A 17,828-nucleotide genomic window follows, 5' to 3' on the forward strand; every position below is an offset into this window, starting at 1 on the left:
GTGGAAGCCTAAAAGTCAGACGAAATAATTTGATCATTTGGCCGCCTGGTGGAGATGAAAGATGACAAAACAAACAAAAGTGCTTTTGGCACCTCCTAAACATTAACCTCCACTTAAAAGGAAGAAAAAAATAAGAATATAGATTTGTATGTTTGCTCCATGCAGTGACAAACTCACAAATCCACTTTTCATTGTGATTCACTGGTATATTTGTTCCCTCTGTTTATCTCCTGTCTGCCAGATGCTCCCAGCAATGTCACGTTGTCAGTGGATCCATCAGCCATCAAAGGAAGTTGGGTGACTTTCACCTGTAGCAGTGATGCCAACCCACCTGTGACACAAAGTGGATACAGCCTCTATAAAGATGGACACTTTATAAGCTCAGGGCAGAATCACACCATCTCTGACCTCCAGCTCAGCCACAGTGGACTGTACTACTGTCAGGCCTGGAATAATATCAGCCTGAGAGGCGTCGACCTGATGAACTCTACTGAGGTTCACCTTGATGTCCAGTGTAAGTGTGTTGAGGTGTCTTGTTTCAAATGTACGTGTTTGAGTTTGTTACAGAAACCTGTGTTGTTGTGGATAGATGCTTTCCATTTAGACACAAAAACATGTAAAAGTGCAATACAACAGTCAGTTCAAAGCTCCAGTCTGTTGTCTGCTGTCAGGAAGTGTGAAAGGCTCAGAGACGGAGGAGTGCTCAAAAACCCAGTTATCACCTTTTTATAGGGGGAAATAATTTAAAGAGCTGTATTTGATTTGAAATACATATTTTATAAAATACTCCTATTCATTTGGCGATAATGTCTGAGAAACATTCTTGACTCTTTTTGTCACAGTGATGGTCATGAAGGGAAACAGGAATGCAGACAGCTAGCGGCATGTATCATTTATCATAAACGACATGCAGAAAGCACACATGATGAACAGTTGAGAGGACATGTGTTTGTGGAGTGTGGCTGACGAGGGAATGAGATGCAGGTGAGCGGGAACGGTCAAGCAGAGCTGATTAGGGAAGTTAGAACAGGTGTGTGTCAGTCAGGTGATGAGGAAAGGAGGGAAAGCAGAGGACATCTGGACATGGTTTCATTTAGAGAACTAAACAACTAGGAGGAACTGAGATATAATTCAGTCCATCAGACTGAGATATGTTGACATGTGCATATAATCTAATGATTATTAGAGTCTAGCAAATGTGCTCTATTTCTTTGGTTGCTTATCTTTCAGGTCTGTGGCCTCCTAACATTAAGCATGTGTGACCCCTCACCCCTGTGACCCTCGCCTTAGTGTGATGTTAAGAGATCATGTTTTTCCCCCTTTTATTTGGATGAATCTTAATCTTAGAGGTGAACATTTCCAGTATTTCCAATCAAATAAAAATAGAAAAAGGTATAGCCAAGTTGTGCTCCAGTAGGTTATCTTCATGTCTAGCATTGTGCAAGCCCTTTTGATTCCTCTCTCACTTTAGAATAAAAGTGTTTAGATGTGCTGTGTTTGTTTGTACTTTTTTCAGACCGTCCAGAAAATGTTTCTATTTCAACGGACCCGCCACATGTTGTCGAGGGCGGCGGTGTGAATCTGACCTGCAGCAGCGCCGCTAACCCTGCAGCAGACCAGTACACCTGGTACAGACGTACTGGTTCCAGCTCCCAGCTGCAGGTGGGGTCAGGACCGGTGCTGTCTCTCGCCTCTGTGGAGGCGTCCCACGCTGGCCTCTACCTCTGCCAGGCCGGGAACCAACTGGGGGGAAGCAACTCAACTGAGGTGCTGCTCACCGTGAAGGAAAAGCACCGTGGTTTGTATTATTCCTCTTCTACGGCTGCTTTGTTCTTCTGGAAAACGTCAGCTTCATTTTGCATAGTGGCAGCAGTGCTTAGTTTTCTAATCCGCCAACGGTCGTCTCACCAGAGAGCGTGTTTCTCCGCAGGTCGCCAGTCCCTCAAAATCTTAGCTGGAGTCGGAGTCTTGGTTTTTGTGGCGGCTCTATTTTTGTTCTGGTGAGTCACTGAATGTTTGAGTGTGACTCTGTGACTCATTTCATTTGTATTCTTAGTCTTTTTTTTCTGTTATGTAACTTTTTTTAATGTGTTTTATCTAAATTCAATGTTGTAGTTACATGTGATGTTCTGTGTGACATTTCCACTCTGCTGCTACTTTTAAACACACACTTTGTGTACAGATATATTAGTGATCTTTAGTAAACTTTAAATATCATTAGTGTCTAATCATGAAATATTATATACGTCATTCTATATATTCTGTTGTGACTGTATTTGCAAAGATACATATTATCATGAGTTTCTGTCTGATAGATTAATAAATGCCTTAAAAAGCTATTTGTTTATTACATACTCTTGTCACATCAAAGATTAAAAAACATTTAAGGATGTTCTGTTCTCAGTGGTCCTATCAAGGATTTTTATTTTTTGTTGTCTTGGTAGGCTAAAAGAGAGGACCCGTGCAAAGAAAGAAGTGAGTACATCTAATATATTTTTCTGGCCACTATTATGCATACGTAAATAAGAATTTGACCTAATGACTCACCTGGTTCAACAGCAACAATGCAATACTACTCATTAAATTATTCTGAGTAAACTCACAGCCAGTAACGCAAACGAAGGAAACCTTTCAATGCGGATATTTAAAAATGTTCTGCGCTTCAGCAAGAGACAATTATTTGAAGAAGTGAGAGATCTCAGTTTTCCATGGGGTGTTGCCATTAAATTACATTTTCTTTCAAACCGGAACTTTTGAACCAAAGTTCCCAATGGGCGTCAACGGTGCTAAAATAACGAGAAGTAAAGCGATCAGTCAGCAGAAGACTTTTGTTGTGACTCGTCTCCTCTCCACGCAGGCTCTTTATGAGGATAAGGTTGCCTACTCCACAGGGACCACTGCACCCGGAAACCCCAGTTCCCTTCACATTGACGACTCCCGGTAGGTTTACTGTCAAAACATTGATTGATCACAGCGCACCTTATTACTCACTGACGGTCAAGTTCATAAGTGTAGCGTTTATTCAGCTGTTACTGTACAGTTTTATATACAACTGTTATAAAAAAAACACTTCAACACCTTTGACCTTCACAGAAAAAAATGAAAATTTCCCATATTGATGACTATTAGCTAACTGGCCAAAGAAATGTAAAACTAACCCTAACCCTTTCAGTGAAATAATTTGGGATTAGTCCACATTTTATTCTCAGTTTTAATTTGTCCCAATTAGCATCCCAGATGAGCACAAATTTGTGTTTCTCACATCTTTGCATTGACTTCATATGATTTCTTCTTTTAGGTCCAAAGATGGAGAGAATGACGACTCTGTGATCTACACTTCCCTGGCTGAGTCTGACTAAATCATCATCAAAAAACCTGTGTTATGTGGTTCAGAGAGATTTTAGAGCATCTTTCTTGTTGTACTTTAGTTTTTACAGTCCTACACACTGAACACCGATACTCAGATTTCAGTTTTTATTTCTTCTTGTTGTGTGTAGTATACTGTTTATTCCGGTATGATTGTGATTGACTGTAGTCTGTACATTTGGTATTAATGATTTAGAAGTAAACTGTGATATCATTACACAATGACTACGGGCAAATTGTTATCGTTTCAATAAAATAGCCGATGCAACAATTTACTTTTACAATATTTATTTCTCTCACATCATAAATGCCATACATGTTAATGCGTTAACTGTATTTCAGAAGGGGAACTGGTGGTGAGTAGTTTGAGATTTCATCAATGCAAAATAAATCACATTCTTTTGAGCTGAAAAAGGAAAGGATTTTACATCTGTGTTCATGTTCCTTTCTTTATGCCAGGTGCAGTGACTACAGTAGTACAATAGTACATTATAGTTTTGATTTTGTATCTTGACGGTTGGATTTTAATCACTGAGTTTTCTCATGTTGACCACAGATTGGGTTGAAACTCTTTGTATTTATAGTCCAGTAAAATCTTCAGAGATTTAATCCAGAGGGTGGATACTTTGCATTTGACCTTTTTTTCAAAAAATATTTTTTCTCTTGTTTTTGTCTCAATATGTAAGGAGAACGTCTAGTCAAAGAAATACTTGTCTAAGTGCCACTGGAATCTAAACTACACAAGAAATCCAATCTGTCTAATTGAAAACCTACTTTGTGGTGATTTATGCTGAGGGAGTTTTAGTATATAATACTATTTATTGGTCATGGATGAGTACAAACCGTTAATATGATGAAACATCAGAATTTGAAATCCGCTAATCAATACGTGGTGGGATGAAAGAAATATTTTCGGAGAACATGATTTAGGTTTTAAATCTGTAAGACATCTGTAACAGCTACACAAACAAGACATTGACTAATATTTACAAGGCGATAACAAAAATACTGATTTCAATACAAGCATTATTTTCACCAGTCCATGTGGAGATTTGATAAAGACAGACCTTGAATGAATAATTATTTTTCACACAAAGGTCAGGCTACTGCATATAAAAAGATCAAACAAAGAAAAGTCACTTATAAAATGAGATTCTTACGATCTGAAAAGCTTGATGTGTGCTGGGATTTTACAAAAGAAAGCCTACAAGGAAATATTTTAGCTCATAAATTACTGACATTTTAGGTTGTGTGTGTGTCTGCCCGCGTCTTAGTGTTGCACAATGTAAAAGTGCTGAAAGCGTTGGGTTTGCACAATATCTGAACTACACACCAACAGTGCTGTCTGCACTCTTTGGGGCTTGCTGTGCACGCTGGCATGAGGAAGTCTGGCACTGAGGAAAATGACTCATTGGAACATAATAAAATCTCTACAAAAGGAGTTGAGTGTCTTATTGTGTGAATCCCTGTAATTTCATCAAACATTCTCAAGGTGAACCTGAGCCTCTTTAAGTCTCAATTCAACATATTGCTGTTTAGCTCACGAGTTATAGTGGTTATTTCTAACATGACTGAATCTCATATTTTACAAAACTGGTATCTTAAATCCAGTATAGGAAATGTATTATCTCTCTTTCGCACTTTTATCAACACTGCACTTCATAACAAGAATGTTAATCAACTTCAATAACTCTTTGCTGATCTGTTTAAAACGTCATGTTTCTTTTAGAGCTTTGTCTGTGTATTAAATCCCGGGTATATCTTAAGGAGAATGGTCTTGCTTGGCATATAACAATGTGGGAACGTTCAGGAACAAGTTAAATCCTTAATAAAAACTTTGGGTAAGCAGGACAATGTGAAACCCTGAAGACGTTCATCCCTCTGTCCAACTGCCCCCTGTTGACATCTTCCAGGTCTTCTGATATTGTCATCCAAGAGTAGGAAAAGTGGAGACATGGGAGCAGGAATTTCATGTCCGAGCCATTTTGTGAAGCCCAGGTGAGTTGTGATAGTTCTGGAGGGGAGAGATGAGAGAAGAAACTGTTCAACATGCTGTAATGTCACGAGAAGAAACTAAAGGTTGTAGATCCTGAAGCAAGCATGTAACATAAACGTGTGTGTATGTTGTGTTTCACAGTCCTTCATTCAGACATTTTGATTCCTTAATGTGGTTGAAGGACTACATGTTTTGTGTGTGAAGAGAAATTTGAGTGAGTGATTTAAATATAACCTAACCAGAAGTTACTGTTCTGTTTCTGTAGTTAGGGGTCGTCAATTCACTCTCTGGTGGAGGCTCAGCTATTTCTTTGCAATAACACAATATATAATAAAAAAAGGAGCACAGGCTCTCACCCTCATGGCTGTAGATATCCAGGGCAGAAATCGGGAAATTCTGGTGTAGACGCCAGGTTTCTTGGCCATAGCACAGCCTATTCCCCAGCTCACCACACCCAGCAGACGATACCGCCTGGACTTAGACAAGCAGTCTTCTGCCACAAAAGGGCCGCCGCTGTCTCCCTGAAACCACAGAGGATCATAGCACTTCACAGACAATATAACAGAGCATTGATTAAGAAAATCAAAACAACCAGGTGTTACATGAGGCACACACAAACCTTCAGATTATAGTCAGAAACAAGCATATTTAAGAAAGCACATAACAAAGCATGCAGCGCCCCAATTAGAAACCCAAAGTATTTATCCACCAAAAAAACACATTCCCGCTCTGACCTGACAGGAATCAGTGCCTCCTTTCTCGTAACCAGCACAAAACATACTGGTGGTGATCTGATTGTCATAGTAGTCAGGAGCGTTGCAGACAGCGTCACTGATGATGGGGACGTTCACTTCCTGGAGAATATCTGCTTGAATACCTGCACATGAGAAAGCATAAACAAATTAAAACAATATATATATATATATATATATATATATATATATATATATATATATATATATATATATATATATATATATATATATATATATATATATATATATATATCCATTTAAAACATAAGTATTAATTGCTATAAATCTCATTATCAAGACTTCACTGCCTTTCTATGTATTTATGTAAATCAAAGCATATACACTGGTGCCGTGTGTTATAATAGCGCACGCAAACAATGTCACCCAACATTAAATGTCCTGCAGTGTATTACAGTGCGGCTGGAGTGAAATGCGACGACTCACCATGGTAATCTACATTTCCCCAGCCCGTTACTGTTCCCATCTGTCCATCTATCAGCCTCTGACCGTAGGCTGGCAGGCAAATAGGCTGGATGTATTCTACACACACACATATGTATTAGGATGCAAATAAACACATGTAATAATACTTCACCGTCAAACACACGCGCAATCATCCAAACCACTGCAACACGTGTCAGGAGACAAGAAGTGGTGAAATACAGTCAGTCATTGTGAATCAGTGGGAAAGAACCATCATTCTTACGAAATTAAATACAATATTAATGATTTGAGTTCAAAGATCTTTGTTATTTAAAAACATGTGTCAGCTTGCTCTCACTTTAAATGTACAATATGCGACATCTTTGCTTTATAAAGCTTTAAACCACATGTTTTTCGACTGGTTTATCAACAGCACTGACTCATTCACTTTATTATCCTTCAGTGCCATGTTGTGGTTGTAATTCTGAAAGATGAACACTAGATGTCAGAGGTGACCTACTTATACATTGCTTCAATCGTTTCCACTTCAAGTTTCCTGTTCTTCAAGGTGGGTCATGTTTTATATCAACATCAATGACACTTATGTGAAAACTGGTGGAATCAACCACACTTTTCTTCTACAATTTGTCTGTAAATCAAGTTTCATTTACATTTCATAAACATGAGCCACTGCTTTGTTCCTGTGCTGGATATCCATATCTCAGCATGGGTCTCTTTGTTGGTGCAGATACTGTTTATATTGTATATTTGCATTTATATATTTGTCATTTCCTCAAAATCCATTAAGTATGTTGACTGAAGTTTAACATAGTTGCTCGTCTGTTAAATATGTGCAGAGCGGTGACATACACCGTCACACAAAGCCTGCCTCTGTCTCTCTCAGACCTATAAAGCCAGAGCAAACCACACACACAGAAAGATGAGTCTTGAAAACCCATTTACCTTTCTCCCTATCAAAGTGTGGATATTTAACTAGAGGAGTCCTGGGATTACAAAGATAGCTTCAGACCCGAGAGGAACCGGTAGTTACTGCTCGGTGCTGATATAATTATGTTGAATAAAAGAACTTTTGTCCTGCTGCCTCCAATCTGGGAAACAGGAGACATAAAGCAGACAAATGACTATAATGACTGCCTCTCTTCGTCTATCTGGTTCTTTCCAGGTCTTTGTCGTTCTTCCTCATTGCTAATCGTTGTCATCGTGCAATGAAAGAGTCAGGTGTGTGTCTCATGAATAGGTGCGCATGCCTCCGTGTGGCCTACCGTTGAAAGTGAGGGGCTGGGTGAGGGCCAGGACAGCGATGTCCCTGCTGTTGTCATCAATGCTAGGATCAACAAAGGGCAGGTAGCTGCTGTGGTAAACAATGGTGTTCACCTCCACCACGTTGGCGTTGACTGGTTTACTATAGATGGAGCCTAGCAGCACACGCCAGCGATTAACGAAACGATATCGGCTGGAATGAAATAAAAACAATTTTGTCCACAATTTGAATTTGTCCACAATGTGCTTGACAATAAAATATGGTTCCTGTATAAAATCAGGCTAGATTACTTACTCTCTGAAGCAGTGAGCTGCTGAGACAATCCAGCGGTTTGAGATGATGGTTCCTCCACACTGATGAACTCCATCGTACTCCAAACTGACCTGCCAAGGCCAACTGCCCTGCCTGGCGACCACGCCGCCAACTATACGGTCTGCTGCAAAACTACGCCTGCCACAGTCTGCCAGGAGAGAGAGGAGAGTGTTTACCATCTGGCTAAACTGTAGGTGAGAGCATTAAACATTTAATGTCACAGACAATACAACACCAAACAGTAAGAAGATAAGATAAAATAAGATAATCCTTTATCAGTCCTGCAGTGGCGAAATTGCAGGATTACAGCAGCAGACAGATAAAGTGTACAGAAGAGACACGGAGTAAAATAAGATTTTAGAAAAAGTATCATAAATAAACATTAAAATAGTAATAAAACAGTAAAGAAACCACAATAGCCGTATTATATACAGAAAAGATAAAAAATGTATTTATATTGCACCAGTTGAAGTGGTAAAAGTGATTTTTAAGTGTCTAGTGATCTACTGTGAGCTCAGTTGGTTGTGCAGCCTGACAGCAGCAGCAGGAAGGAAGTAAGAAGAACAAGCACGTATATCGAGGTGTATTGCAGGATGACAAGCCCAGCACACCTGAGCTCACGTCTTACCTTGACACAACAGTGTGAGGACCTCCCTGCTCTCACAGTCACTGAAACAAAGACAGACAGCTTTAGCAACAGCCTGACAGACAAAAAGGAAACAGCCACACGTAGTAACAGTTCAGCTTTCTCTTTGTCCACTGAGCAGGCAAGTGAAAGACAAGGCAGCAGGAGCAACAGAGAGGACAGTGTGGTTGAAGGTTATCCTGCGGTGAGACAGGTGCCAGATCAGGTGTGTGTTACCATGGGAACAAGGAGTCTTTGATTTTCTTGCCATAGCTGAGCTCTTGCTGTCTGACGCAGAAGAACTCCCCGACATCTCCGCCAGCCTCTGGCACTGACGTGACGGAGTGATTCACCACACTGAAACAAACGCACACACTTCAGTCCTGTGTCCCGCGATGCTGCATGAAAACACGGAGATAGACTTGTGAAAATGAACGTCTCACCTGATGAAGCCCACTTCTTCACAGCTGATGCTAGCGAGCAGCTCGTCGGCTGAGGAGGAACACACCTGACGCCACCTCCTCTGGGCAGAGTCAAAGACTCGGAGACGTTGGTCAGCAGAATTTACCTGGACTGCAGGAAATGACACAGGGTCACCTTTAAACACATTTGGTTCAATAGCACACACTGCTGCTAACGTCTTTCTTTTCTCACTGTGATGATCATAAGTGTCATTTTTATGAGACCAGCTCTTATTGAGCAACATGTCACGTAGAAGAGACCACAAACAGAACTCTGTCTTTGCTTGTTTGTACATTAAACCTCTGAATCATCTGTTCTTATCATTTTTAAAACCTATTTTACATTTGTTATTTGATTTCATTATACCCATTTTAAAATAAATGTATACGAAGCTATTAACAGCAGTTTATTTTGTGTTTTGTTTCTGTTACAGACAGACAAACAACTTCTTCTCAGAAATCCTGTCCTCTACTCACCATCATACAATCCCGTGTCTTCATCCATTGTGCAATACGTGACTACAGAAAGGAAATTTTAAGTCAATGCAATACATTGTGGCAAACACTAACAGACTGGTCATCATATGTTTGACAAAAATGTGTGTCACTGTGTGTGTGTGTGAAAGCATAAAAGCATGCGGTCTAACCTACGGCCCAAACGGCTGCTCCAATGGCTCCCAAGGTCATCAGTGTCATGCACACCCCAATCACACGGCAGGGGGTCAACACAAAGGTCAGAGAGATGCCCTTGTTCCCTGCAGACACAAATAACCAACCACACACACACACACACACACACACACACACACACACACACACACACAAACACACACTAAATAAGTATATATATATATATATATATATATATATATATATATATATATATATATATATATATATATATAGGAATAAGTATACATACACTTATTTAGAGTTGCAACTAACGAGTATTTTCATTGTCAGTTAATATGTCAATTATTTTCTTGTTCAATTGAGTAGTTTCGTATGAAATGTCATAAAATGGTGAAAATCAGTGTTCTAAGGCCCCAGATAATGTCCTTAAATGTCTTGGTTTGTCCACAACTCAAACAAACTGAGTTTACGGTCTTAGAGAAATAAAGAAACTTATTCCACATTTCACATTTAAGAAGCTAAACTTGGAGAACTTTTGCTTTTTTGCTAATATATCGATTGTCAAAATAGTTGTAATTAAATCAGTAGTTGAAAACTAATCGATCAATCATTGCAGGGCTTCACTAATTTTGACATGTTTGTATACACAGCGTAGGTCATGTGTCACTTGCACACTTTCAATATCAAGCACATACCCAGCAGCACTCAAGACAAACAAAGGTGGCTGAAGAAGACTCGGGTGATGAAATAAAAACTAAACAGTGAACTAAGGTTATCCTTGTTCTGTTTGACAAATATACTTATGGCAAATTAATGAGTACAGGACAAAGGTTGAAGCTAGTTGCTGGTAATTTGGGCATTTTTTTTACTGCTTCAGCCGCCCTACAACAAACATCAGCACAATGACCGGTATCAGCTTGTGTCCCAGTGTGAAGGGGCATGCTGCACAGTTTTTGGCAAAGGCTGATTGGATCAATAGTCTAAAGTCTGTCATTTCTCTACAAAGCAAGAACAAAGTTTTAAACGGATCTAGTTTGTGCATGTACAGTATACATGTGTGTTGTTCAGTGTGCCCCTTTGTGCCCCTCTTATCCTCTCTACTTTATTACAGACATGTAATAGATTGGACAACACATGTTTGATTATTAACATGAATAAATCCATTCTGCTGTGTCAGGTCCAGGGTCCTGGGACAAAGGATGTTGGCTAACTGCCAGGGTTACTAGATTACTTGTAATGTTAGAGAAACAAAACTAATCTGATTAGTTCCACCTGTCCTGTAGCTGTCATTGTAAGGCAGAACGAGTGTGGAGGGGGAGGAAATAGTATCAAACATGTCTCTTTATGTGAACGGTCACCCTGCCATGCACCTCCCTTATCATTAAAAACAGTTCAGTTATTTTCCAGTAACAACCATTTACATAAAACAATGGTGGTCATCATCATCATCATCAAAGTTAGAGCGGTGCAGGCTCTAACCAGCATAAACCGACTGATTATATTGATGACTATTTCAAAACTTGAATGTTTTGAATGTTTCAAAACATTACTTGAAGCCTGTAATAATGGATTTTTTTCGTGTAATACGTGTTTGCACGAATTGTCACAGTAGGAAATGCACAAGTGTTACGATTGACATTAACGAAGGCGACGTTACAATCAAATGTCCCGGTGGGTCACGACAGGGTGACAGTGTGCCGGCAAGCACAACACTGAAGCAAGTCAAAGGATTTCAGACCTCATTAGTTGTTTTATTTACACCTGTGCACACAGGTGTTAGCAATAACATTAACGACAGCCACACTACATTCAAGCCATGAGAATGAACACACATGGACGATGGCAAAGCTCGGGTCCTTGTAAACCTAATGCAGACTTTAGTGTGTGATTGATTACGCCTGTATGTTTCCAGAAGTAAAACGTGATAAACCTGGGAACCAAAACCTCAAGTATCGGTCATTTCTATAAAATGTATAGATACTTGTGTCTGTTTGTCTTTGGTGATAGCTGAAGGAATAACAATGAGGTGTCCGTTCTGAGGGGCCAAATGTAACCCTTAGTCAAGTAGTTAGAAATAATCTCACAGCCTGTGTCTGTAACTACTTGATAGAAAAAAAGCAGGGAAAAAGTTAGCTGTTGTGTACATGAGTGGATTTTCTGTTCATTACACGGCATTGGACTGTAATAGTTATACTTTCCATCAATGTGCCAGGAAACAACCGAAGATACTGTAAGAACATGTTCCCTACCGAATCAAAGAAAACATTCGACATGCCTGGTTTCCTTCCTGCCTCTTTCTCCTTCCAACATTTTCCTCCTCCCTCACATCTCTGTCGTCCTCATGTGACGCCTCGAGTACCAAAACAAAAAACAAGTCCAGTTTAAATGCTTTGGTGGAATTATAAAGTTAGGCCTATCAAATGCCTAATTGTTTGTGCTGCTCCACAACTTTTCAGGATATTACCCAAATCAGTTAGTGAGGAGGCTTTTTTGGATTTTCTTCTTTAGACATTAAAGGGCCAGCAAACCACTCAAGGAGTGACAAGGAACAATGGACTACTTTCACTGTTTGGTCCCACAGTTGCATAACTTCTACATTGTTATGGAGAAACACGATAGCAGTGGCCTTAACCTTCTTCCTAGCTATCTCCTCACATCTGCCCCCCTACACTACAGCCTCTCCCTGGCCAACCCTATCTGGTCCTTCACTGCATTTCCCTTAAATGTCTCTACTTTCCTCGCCTCTCTCTGTACCCATCCCTCTCCTTCCTCTCCTCCCCTCTTTGTGCCTCCTGTCTGCCCCTCCTTTCCCTCTGTACCTGTCCTCTCGCCCCTCCTCCCTTCCTCAGGCTGCTCCTCCAAACTCACAGTCAGCATAATAATGGTGGTATTGTTCCTCGGGTTGTTACATTCTGACTAACAAAGGTCAGAGAGAGATGAGGAAAACCGAGGTAGAAAAATGTAAAGATGAGAAACAAAAAGCAGTGAACATGATGAGTATCTGATGAAGGCCACTGGACATATTATCAGAAGGACATTCCCGACTCTTTTTGTTCAGATTGTGTTTTCCAGGAAATACACCAACATTTTCTCCACACACCTCAACTCCAACTGCGGCAGAGCTGCCCACCCCCGTTCATCATCCTCTTCTTCCCCAACACTGCGCTCTTCCCGATCAACTCGCCGGCTAGAACAAACACTCTATTGTGTCCACTTCTACCTGAGACCGCCTTCTCCTGAGTGTGTTTGTGCCTGCATGTGTGTGTTATTAGTCAGGGATTTACCTGCAACCACTGTGGTATTATGTGACGGCGAGTACCCAGCGGTGGTAAAAATGGTAGCAGTACCCATTGTAGGCATGTTGCATACCTTTTATTTTGTAATAGTGTGAACACAGTAGAATGTTTTGTTCTCCACAGCGAGACAGAGTTGTAAAACTATATTAAGTTTATAGCATAGTTAATTGAAAACAGATTATAAGCTGCGGGTGGTGTATTGTATTGTAAATGGGATATGAACATCCCGGATAAGCAGATGAAAATCGATGGATGGATATCAACATTAACTTTATCCACAATTCCACTAGAGATAGGGTAAGGAGCTCGGACATCAGGAGGGAGCTTGGAGTCGAGCCGCTACTCCTTCGTATCGAAAGGAGTCAGTTGAGGTGGTTCGGGCATCTAATCCGGATGCCTCCTGGACGCCTCCCAATAGAGGTTTCCCAGGCACGTCCAACTGGGAAGAGGCCACGGGGAAGACCCAGGACACGCTGGAGGGATTATATCTCCCGGCTGGCCTGGGAACGTTTCGGGGTCCCCCAGAACGAGCTGGAAAATGTTGCGGGTGAGAGGGAAGCCTGGGTCGGCCTGCTGGGTGTGCTGCCACAGCGACCCGACCCCGGATAAGCGGCGGAAAATGGATGGATGGACAACTCTACTAATTACTAATCATGAGTGATGCTTCCGTAGAATTTCTAAGATTTTTCTTTGACGAGTCACGAGATTATTCAGAGTTATTCAAAATCTACTCACAAAAGTTTCTTGAAGACACTGTGTTATGATACTGCTGTTAAATAACAGTTTTTTATTCAGGAAATAAACAGCAACTTAAAAACTTCAAAATGTGTGATCTACTAACAAAAGTTTCTTGAGGACACCGTGTTATGATACTGCTGAATATATCTCCTACTTTGTTCAAGCTTGTAAACAACGAACTTGCTGAAGCTATCAAGCTAAATGTTCGCTCAATAAAAAGATCAACAAGTGGTACAAAGGGAATATGTCACAAAGCAGTAGATATTTAGGGTTTCCCCACAGCGGGACTGGATACTTGTTGCCATGTTTGTTGCTGCTGTGGTAAATAAAGCTGGTGCGAGAGGTAAGAATGAGTCAACATCTACTGTTTGTGGCCCATCTCCGCAAAAACACATGCATGCAACTTTATTTTGGGTTATTATTTCTATCCTCATCCATGAGTCACATGACCAGGCAGAAGCGTGGAAAAGGTTCACTGTGTTATTACTCATTCACAGGCGTGTCTGGGAGTCACAACATTCATTTTGCACTCATTACGCCCTCCCACTGTACCACGATGCTGTTGGGTGAAAAGAAGCAGCTGTGTACCAGATGAGATATGTGGCTGTTCATACCCACGTCACACCAAAACTGAGAGAAAAGTATGAAAATTCACAGAGACAGCACATTCTGTATTACGATAAAAGCGTGTCTTTTTGTCTTCTTAATCAGCCAAGTTTTCTACTATGATGTACTGTAGTTAATCTGAAATTAAAGATACAAAAGAAATGACACAACATAATTTGTTTTCCTTTCAAGACGCTGCATTTAACATTCAGAACATTTATTAACTATTTGCTATATAAAAACAGTACTGAGTAATGTCTACCCAACTATTGCAGCATCTACGCTAAGCTCTTTAAGAGTCTTTAATTGTGTAGAGCTCTATAATTGTTGTATAAAACACACAACCTCTAAGCCCCGCCCATAGCTGCCAGCAGCTTCTCAGAGGACGCTGATTGGACCGTGCACCGGCTTCCTAGACACAATCACATTACTTGAAGCCTGTAATGATGGATTTTTTTCGTGTAATACGTGTTTGCACGAATCAAGTTGCCGTGCGAGGTAACAGAAGTCATAGCTACGAGGCAGAACTCAGTTTTCTCTTTGGATAACACTCTGGAGATCATCTTTATGTTTTTCCAAAGCTTCCTGATGTATCACAGTTTGCGAGTGACAACAATCTTACAGTTAGCTTTGAAATTTAATTGTTAACCTTGAAACTACTAGTTTTACAAAATAATCTAAACTCAAAGTCCATGTCATCGTCTTTTATATATGAGGTTGATGTTCACTATGTCTCTTGATCCCTCCACACCTCACTGCATAGTCAGCCGCTGCTGCGTTATCCTCCGCCCACTGACATTAGATTTTAGGAAACATATTCCAATAGTGTCAAAACAGGGAGAACAGATTGTGTATTTAGTCCATCAAAAACAAGGCTGAGCTAAATGGAACATACATTAACTCCAAAAATGACTTTTTAAAAGGTTTTAAAAAGTAATATTAAGGAATATGTCCTTATTGAGTAGACTTAAGTAAACTGTGGTGTGGTAGCGCAGTATGAAGCCGATATAACAGCACAGAAACAGGAGACAACCTCTCACACACACACACAGCAGAAGCTTTGACTCATATTCGTAGTAGTTGCCATGACAGAGAAGTAAATATAAACACAATCATACTGTGCAGTACTAGTTTGATTACTATATGAATGTGTGTGAATGTGCATATTTGTGTGTCCATACTTGCTCACACATGTACACTGTACGCATGTCATGTTGAAGGTAAACACAGCTTGTTTCTGAATGTAGATCATGTCCCACCTAATCTAAGCGCAGACTCAAAACAAAATAAACCGCACCATGTGGGCCACTCCTTGACTAGACCTTGTTTCTCTTGTAATTACACACACCAAAGACACAGCCTGAATCATTGCATCTGGCTGGGCTCCCTTCAGTCGGGCAACAGAAACTACAAATCCACAGCTGACCATGTGAAGACACAGAAAGTAAGTCACAGCCCAACCAGAAGAGCTGGTGAGGAGAGCAGCAGAAGATTCGGAGATGCCAGTTTTCAACTAAAGACTTCACTTGATGGGAGACTACTGGCTTCATTGCACTTGATTTGTCTCTGCAATGTAAGGTAGGTGTACTTTAGTCAAACAGGGCTGTGGGGTACGAACATATAAAGGTTTCACAGTTCATACTGACAGAAGCTCCTTCTAGCTGCAGTCAAATTAAGCGTGTAATCTTATCTTTACTTCCTTAACAGCATTATATAATTAGCAGTAAACTCATTAGAAGCCATAAAGCTGCACAGCTGACCAACACTAATGCCACGTAACAGGACAGATGTGAAGTCTCTGTTTTAACTTCAAATGTGTGCTTCACTGATGGTGTTGGGAGTGTGTTTGATGGGATCAGGTAGGAGAGCTTCATTGAGAGCTACAGTGAGTTGTTTGTTTATGACTGCTAGGAGAGATTTGTTATTGCTGTGAATATAATATGCTACAATTAAGTGTAATTTGGAGGCAATGACAGTGGTTATTTCTGGCTCCAGATATCAACACATCACATTTAAGTAATGACTTATAGAAATTGCATTTGATGAAGAAATTGTAAAACCAATCTAAGTTTATGTTGATTTTTCTTTTCAAGCTGAAAGAGAAACTTGAAAAATAAACCCAGTGAATGTCAGAGAGACAGTCAGTCAGCTTTGAACAACCCAGTTAATGGTTAACTGTTAAGTGGACTGATGTCTGGTCCCAAATACAGAAAACAGGCAGCATGCGCTCCAGTGTGACCCGCGCTGCATTTTAATCTGTGCATGTTTATGTGTTTGTGAATGTGTGTGTCTCTGTGTGCGTGTAAATGACGGAATGACCAACAGCGTATGTGTTATGTGCACTCACCCATCTTCCCCTCTGTCACAACTTTCTCAGCATACATCTATGTACAATAGGAAGCCGAGAGCAACAGTACACAATGATCTGTTTCCGTCCGTCTTTCCTTCCCTCCTTTCTTCCTTCCTTCCTTTCTTCCTCCTCCCTTTGAATCCTGAGTGAAGGTGGTCTACGGCCTTGCCAGTCACTTTTGCCTGGTAATAGAATATTGAGGGTCAAACACCATATGTAACACTTGTATCTTTTAAATAAACATTTGTCCAAAAGACAGTTAGACCAAGTTAAACAGCTTTTCCTCAAATCTGTACCTTCTGTCCACGTGATCAAGCATCTTAATATAAAAGACTGGTGTTTTTATTAATTAACCAAAGGTTAAACACGTGATATCAGGCCACTGGGAGCAAATGATTACAAAGCATTATTATATGGAGTTAACATGTAATAATAGAACGATTTGGAAAATTATTTTCGCCAATTACTAAATTGTACAGGTAACACTGTTAAAAAATGAGAAAATATATTACATTTTTCAATTATATTTGTATCACTTTAGACTGCAGAGACATGGTTAAACTGGTGAAACGGACCAAAGGACATTATAAACGTTCAGCACAACAAACTGTAATGTGGACATAATGAAAACTATACAAATTATAAGTTATTTGATTTGATTGAAAACGTGTTTAACTTGAAATAGCTATCAACTAATAACTAGTAGTTTTTAGGATATACTCTACAGCCAGGTTAGCTACAAGCATTTAACGTCGTTGATACCAGAAACAGGCAACTAAGTAGCGAGCTAATAGCTAAGTTTATATACACAAACTACACAGCTGAAACAAAACGTGACTTACCTGTATTTTCTTGCAGCAGGTGTAGTACTGGCCTTCGTTAGTGACAAAGTATCTTCTTTTTTTAACCTTTGACAAATAAAAAAATAAAAGACTGTTCTGCCTCAAAAACAGGCGACCATAGTCTAACTTACTGATTAAACGCC

At 40.1% G+C, this 17,828-nt stretch overlaps 1 protein-coding gene across 1 annotated transcript; it reads right to left on the reverse strand.

Annotated features, from left to right (window-relative positions):
* Positions 1-3,667: 3,667 nt before the first annotated feature.
* On the reverse strand, positions 3,668-17,812 carry hpn (hepsin). Its single transcript, XM_068570326.1, has 13 exons — positions 17,686-17,812; positions 16,841-17,025; positions 9,868-9,975; positions 9,698-9,739; positions 9,203-9,332; positions 8,997-9,116; positions 8,763-8,803; positions 8,117-8,282; positions 7,824-8,014; positions 6,562-6,657; positions 6,097-6,239; positions 5,719-5,883; positions 3,668-5,380 (listed from the first exon to the last, which is right to left on the reverse strand). The coding sequence occupies exons 2-13, from the start codon at positions 16,875-16,877 to the stop codon at positions 5,336-5,338; spliced, it is 1,284 nt and encodes a 427-aa protein (XP_068426427.1). The 5' UTR covers positions 16,878-17,025; positions 17,686-17,812; the 3' UTR covers positions 3,668-5,335.
* Positions 17,813-17,828: the final 16 nt, after the last annotated feature.

This window comes from Clinocottus analis, unplaced genomic scaffold (genome assembly GCF_023055335.1).
Source record: "Clinocottus analis isolate CAN_PGR_092001 unplaced genomic scaffold, fCliAna1.0.p SCAF_9, whole genome shotgun sequence".
Classification (NCBI taxonomy): domain Eukaryota; kingdom Metazoa; phylum Chordata; class Actinopteri; order Perciformes; family Cottidae; genus Clinocottus; species Clinocottus analis.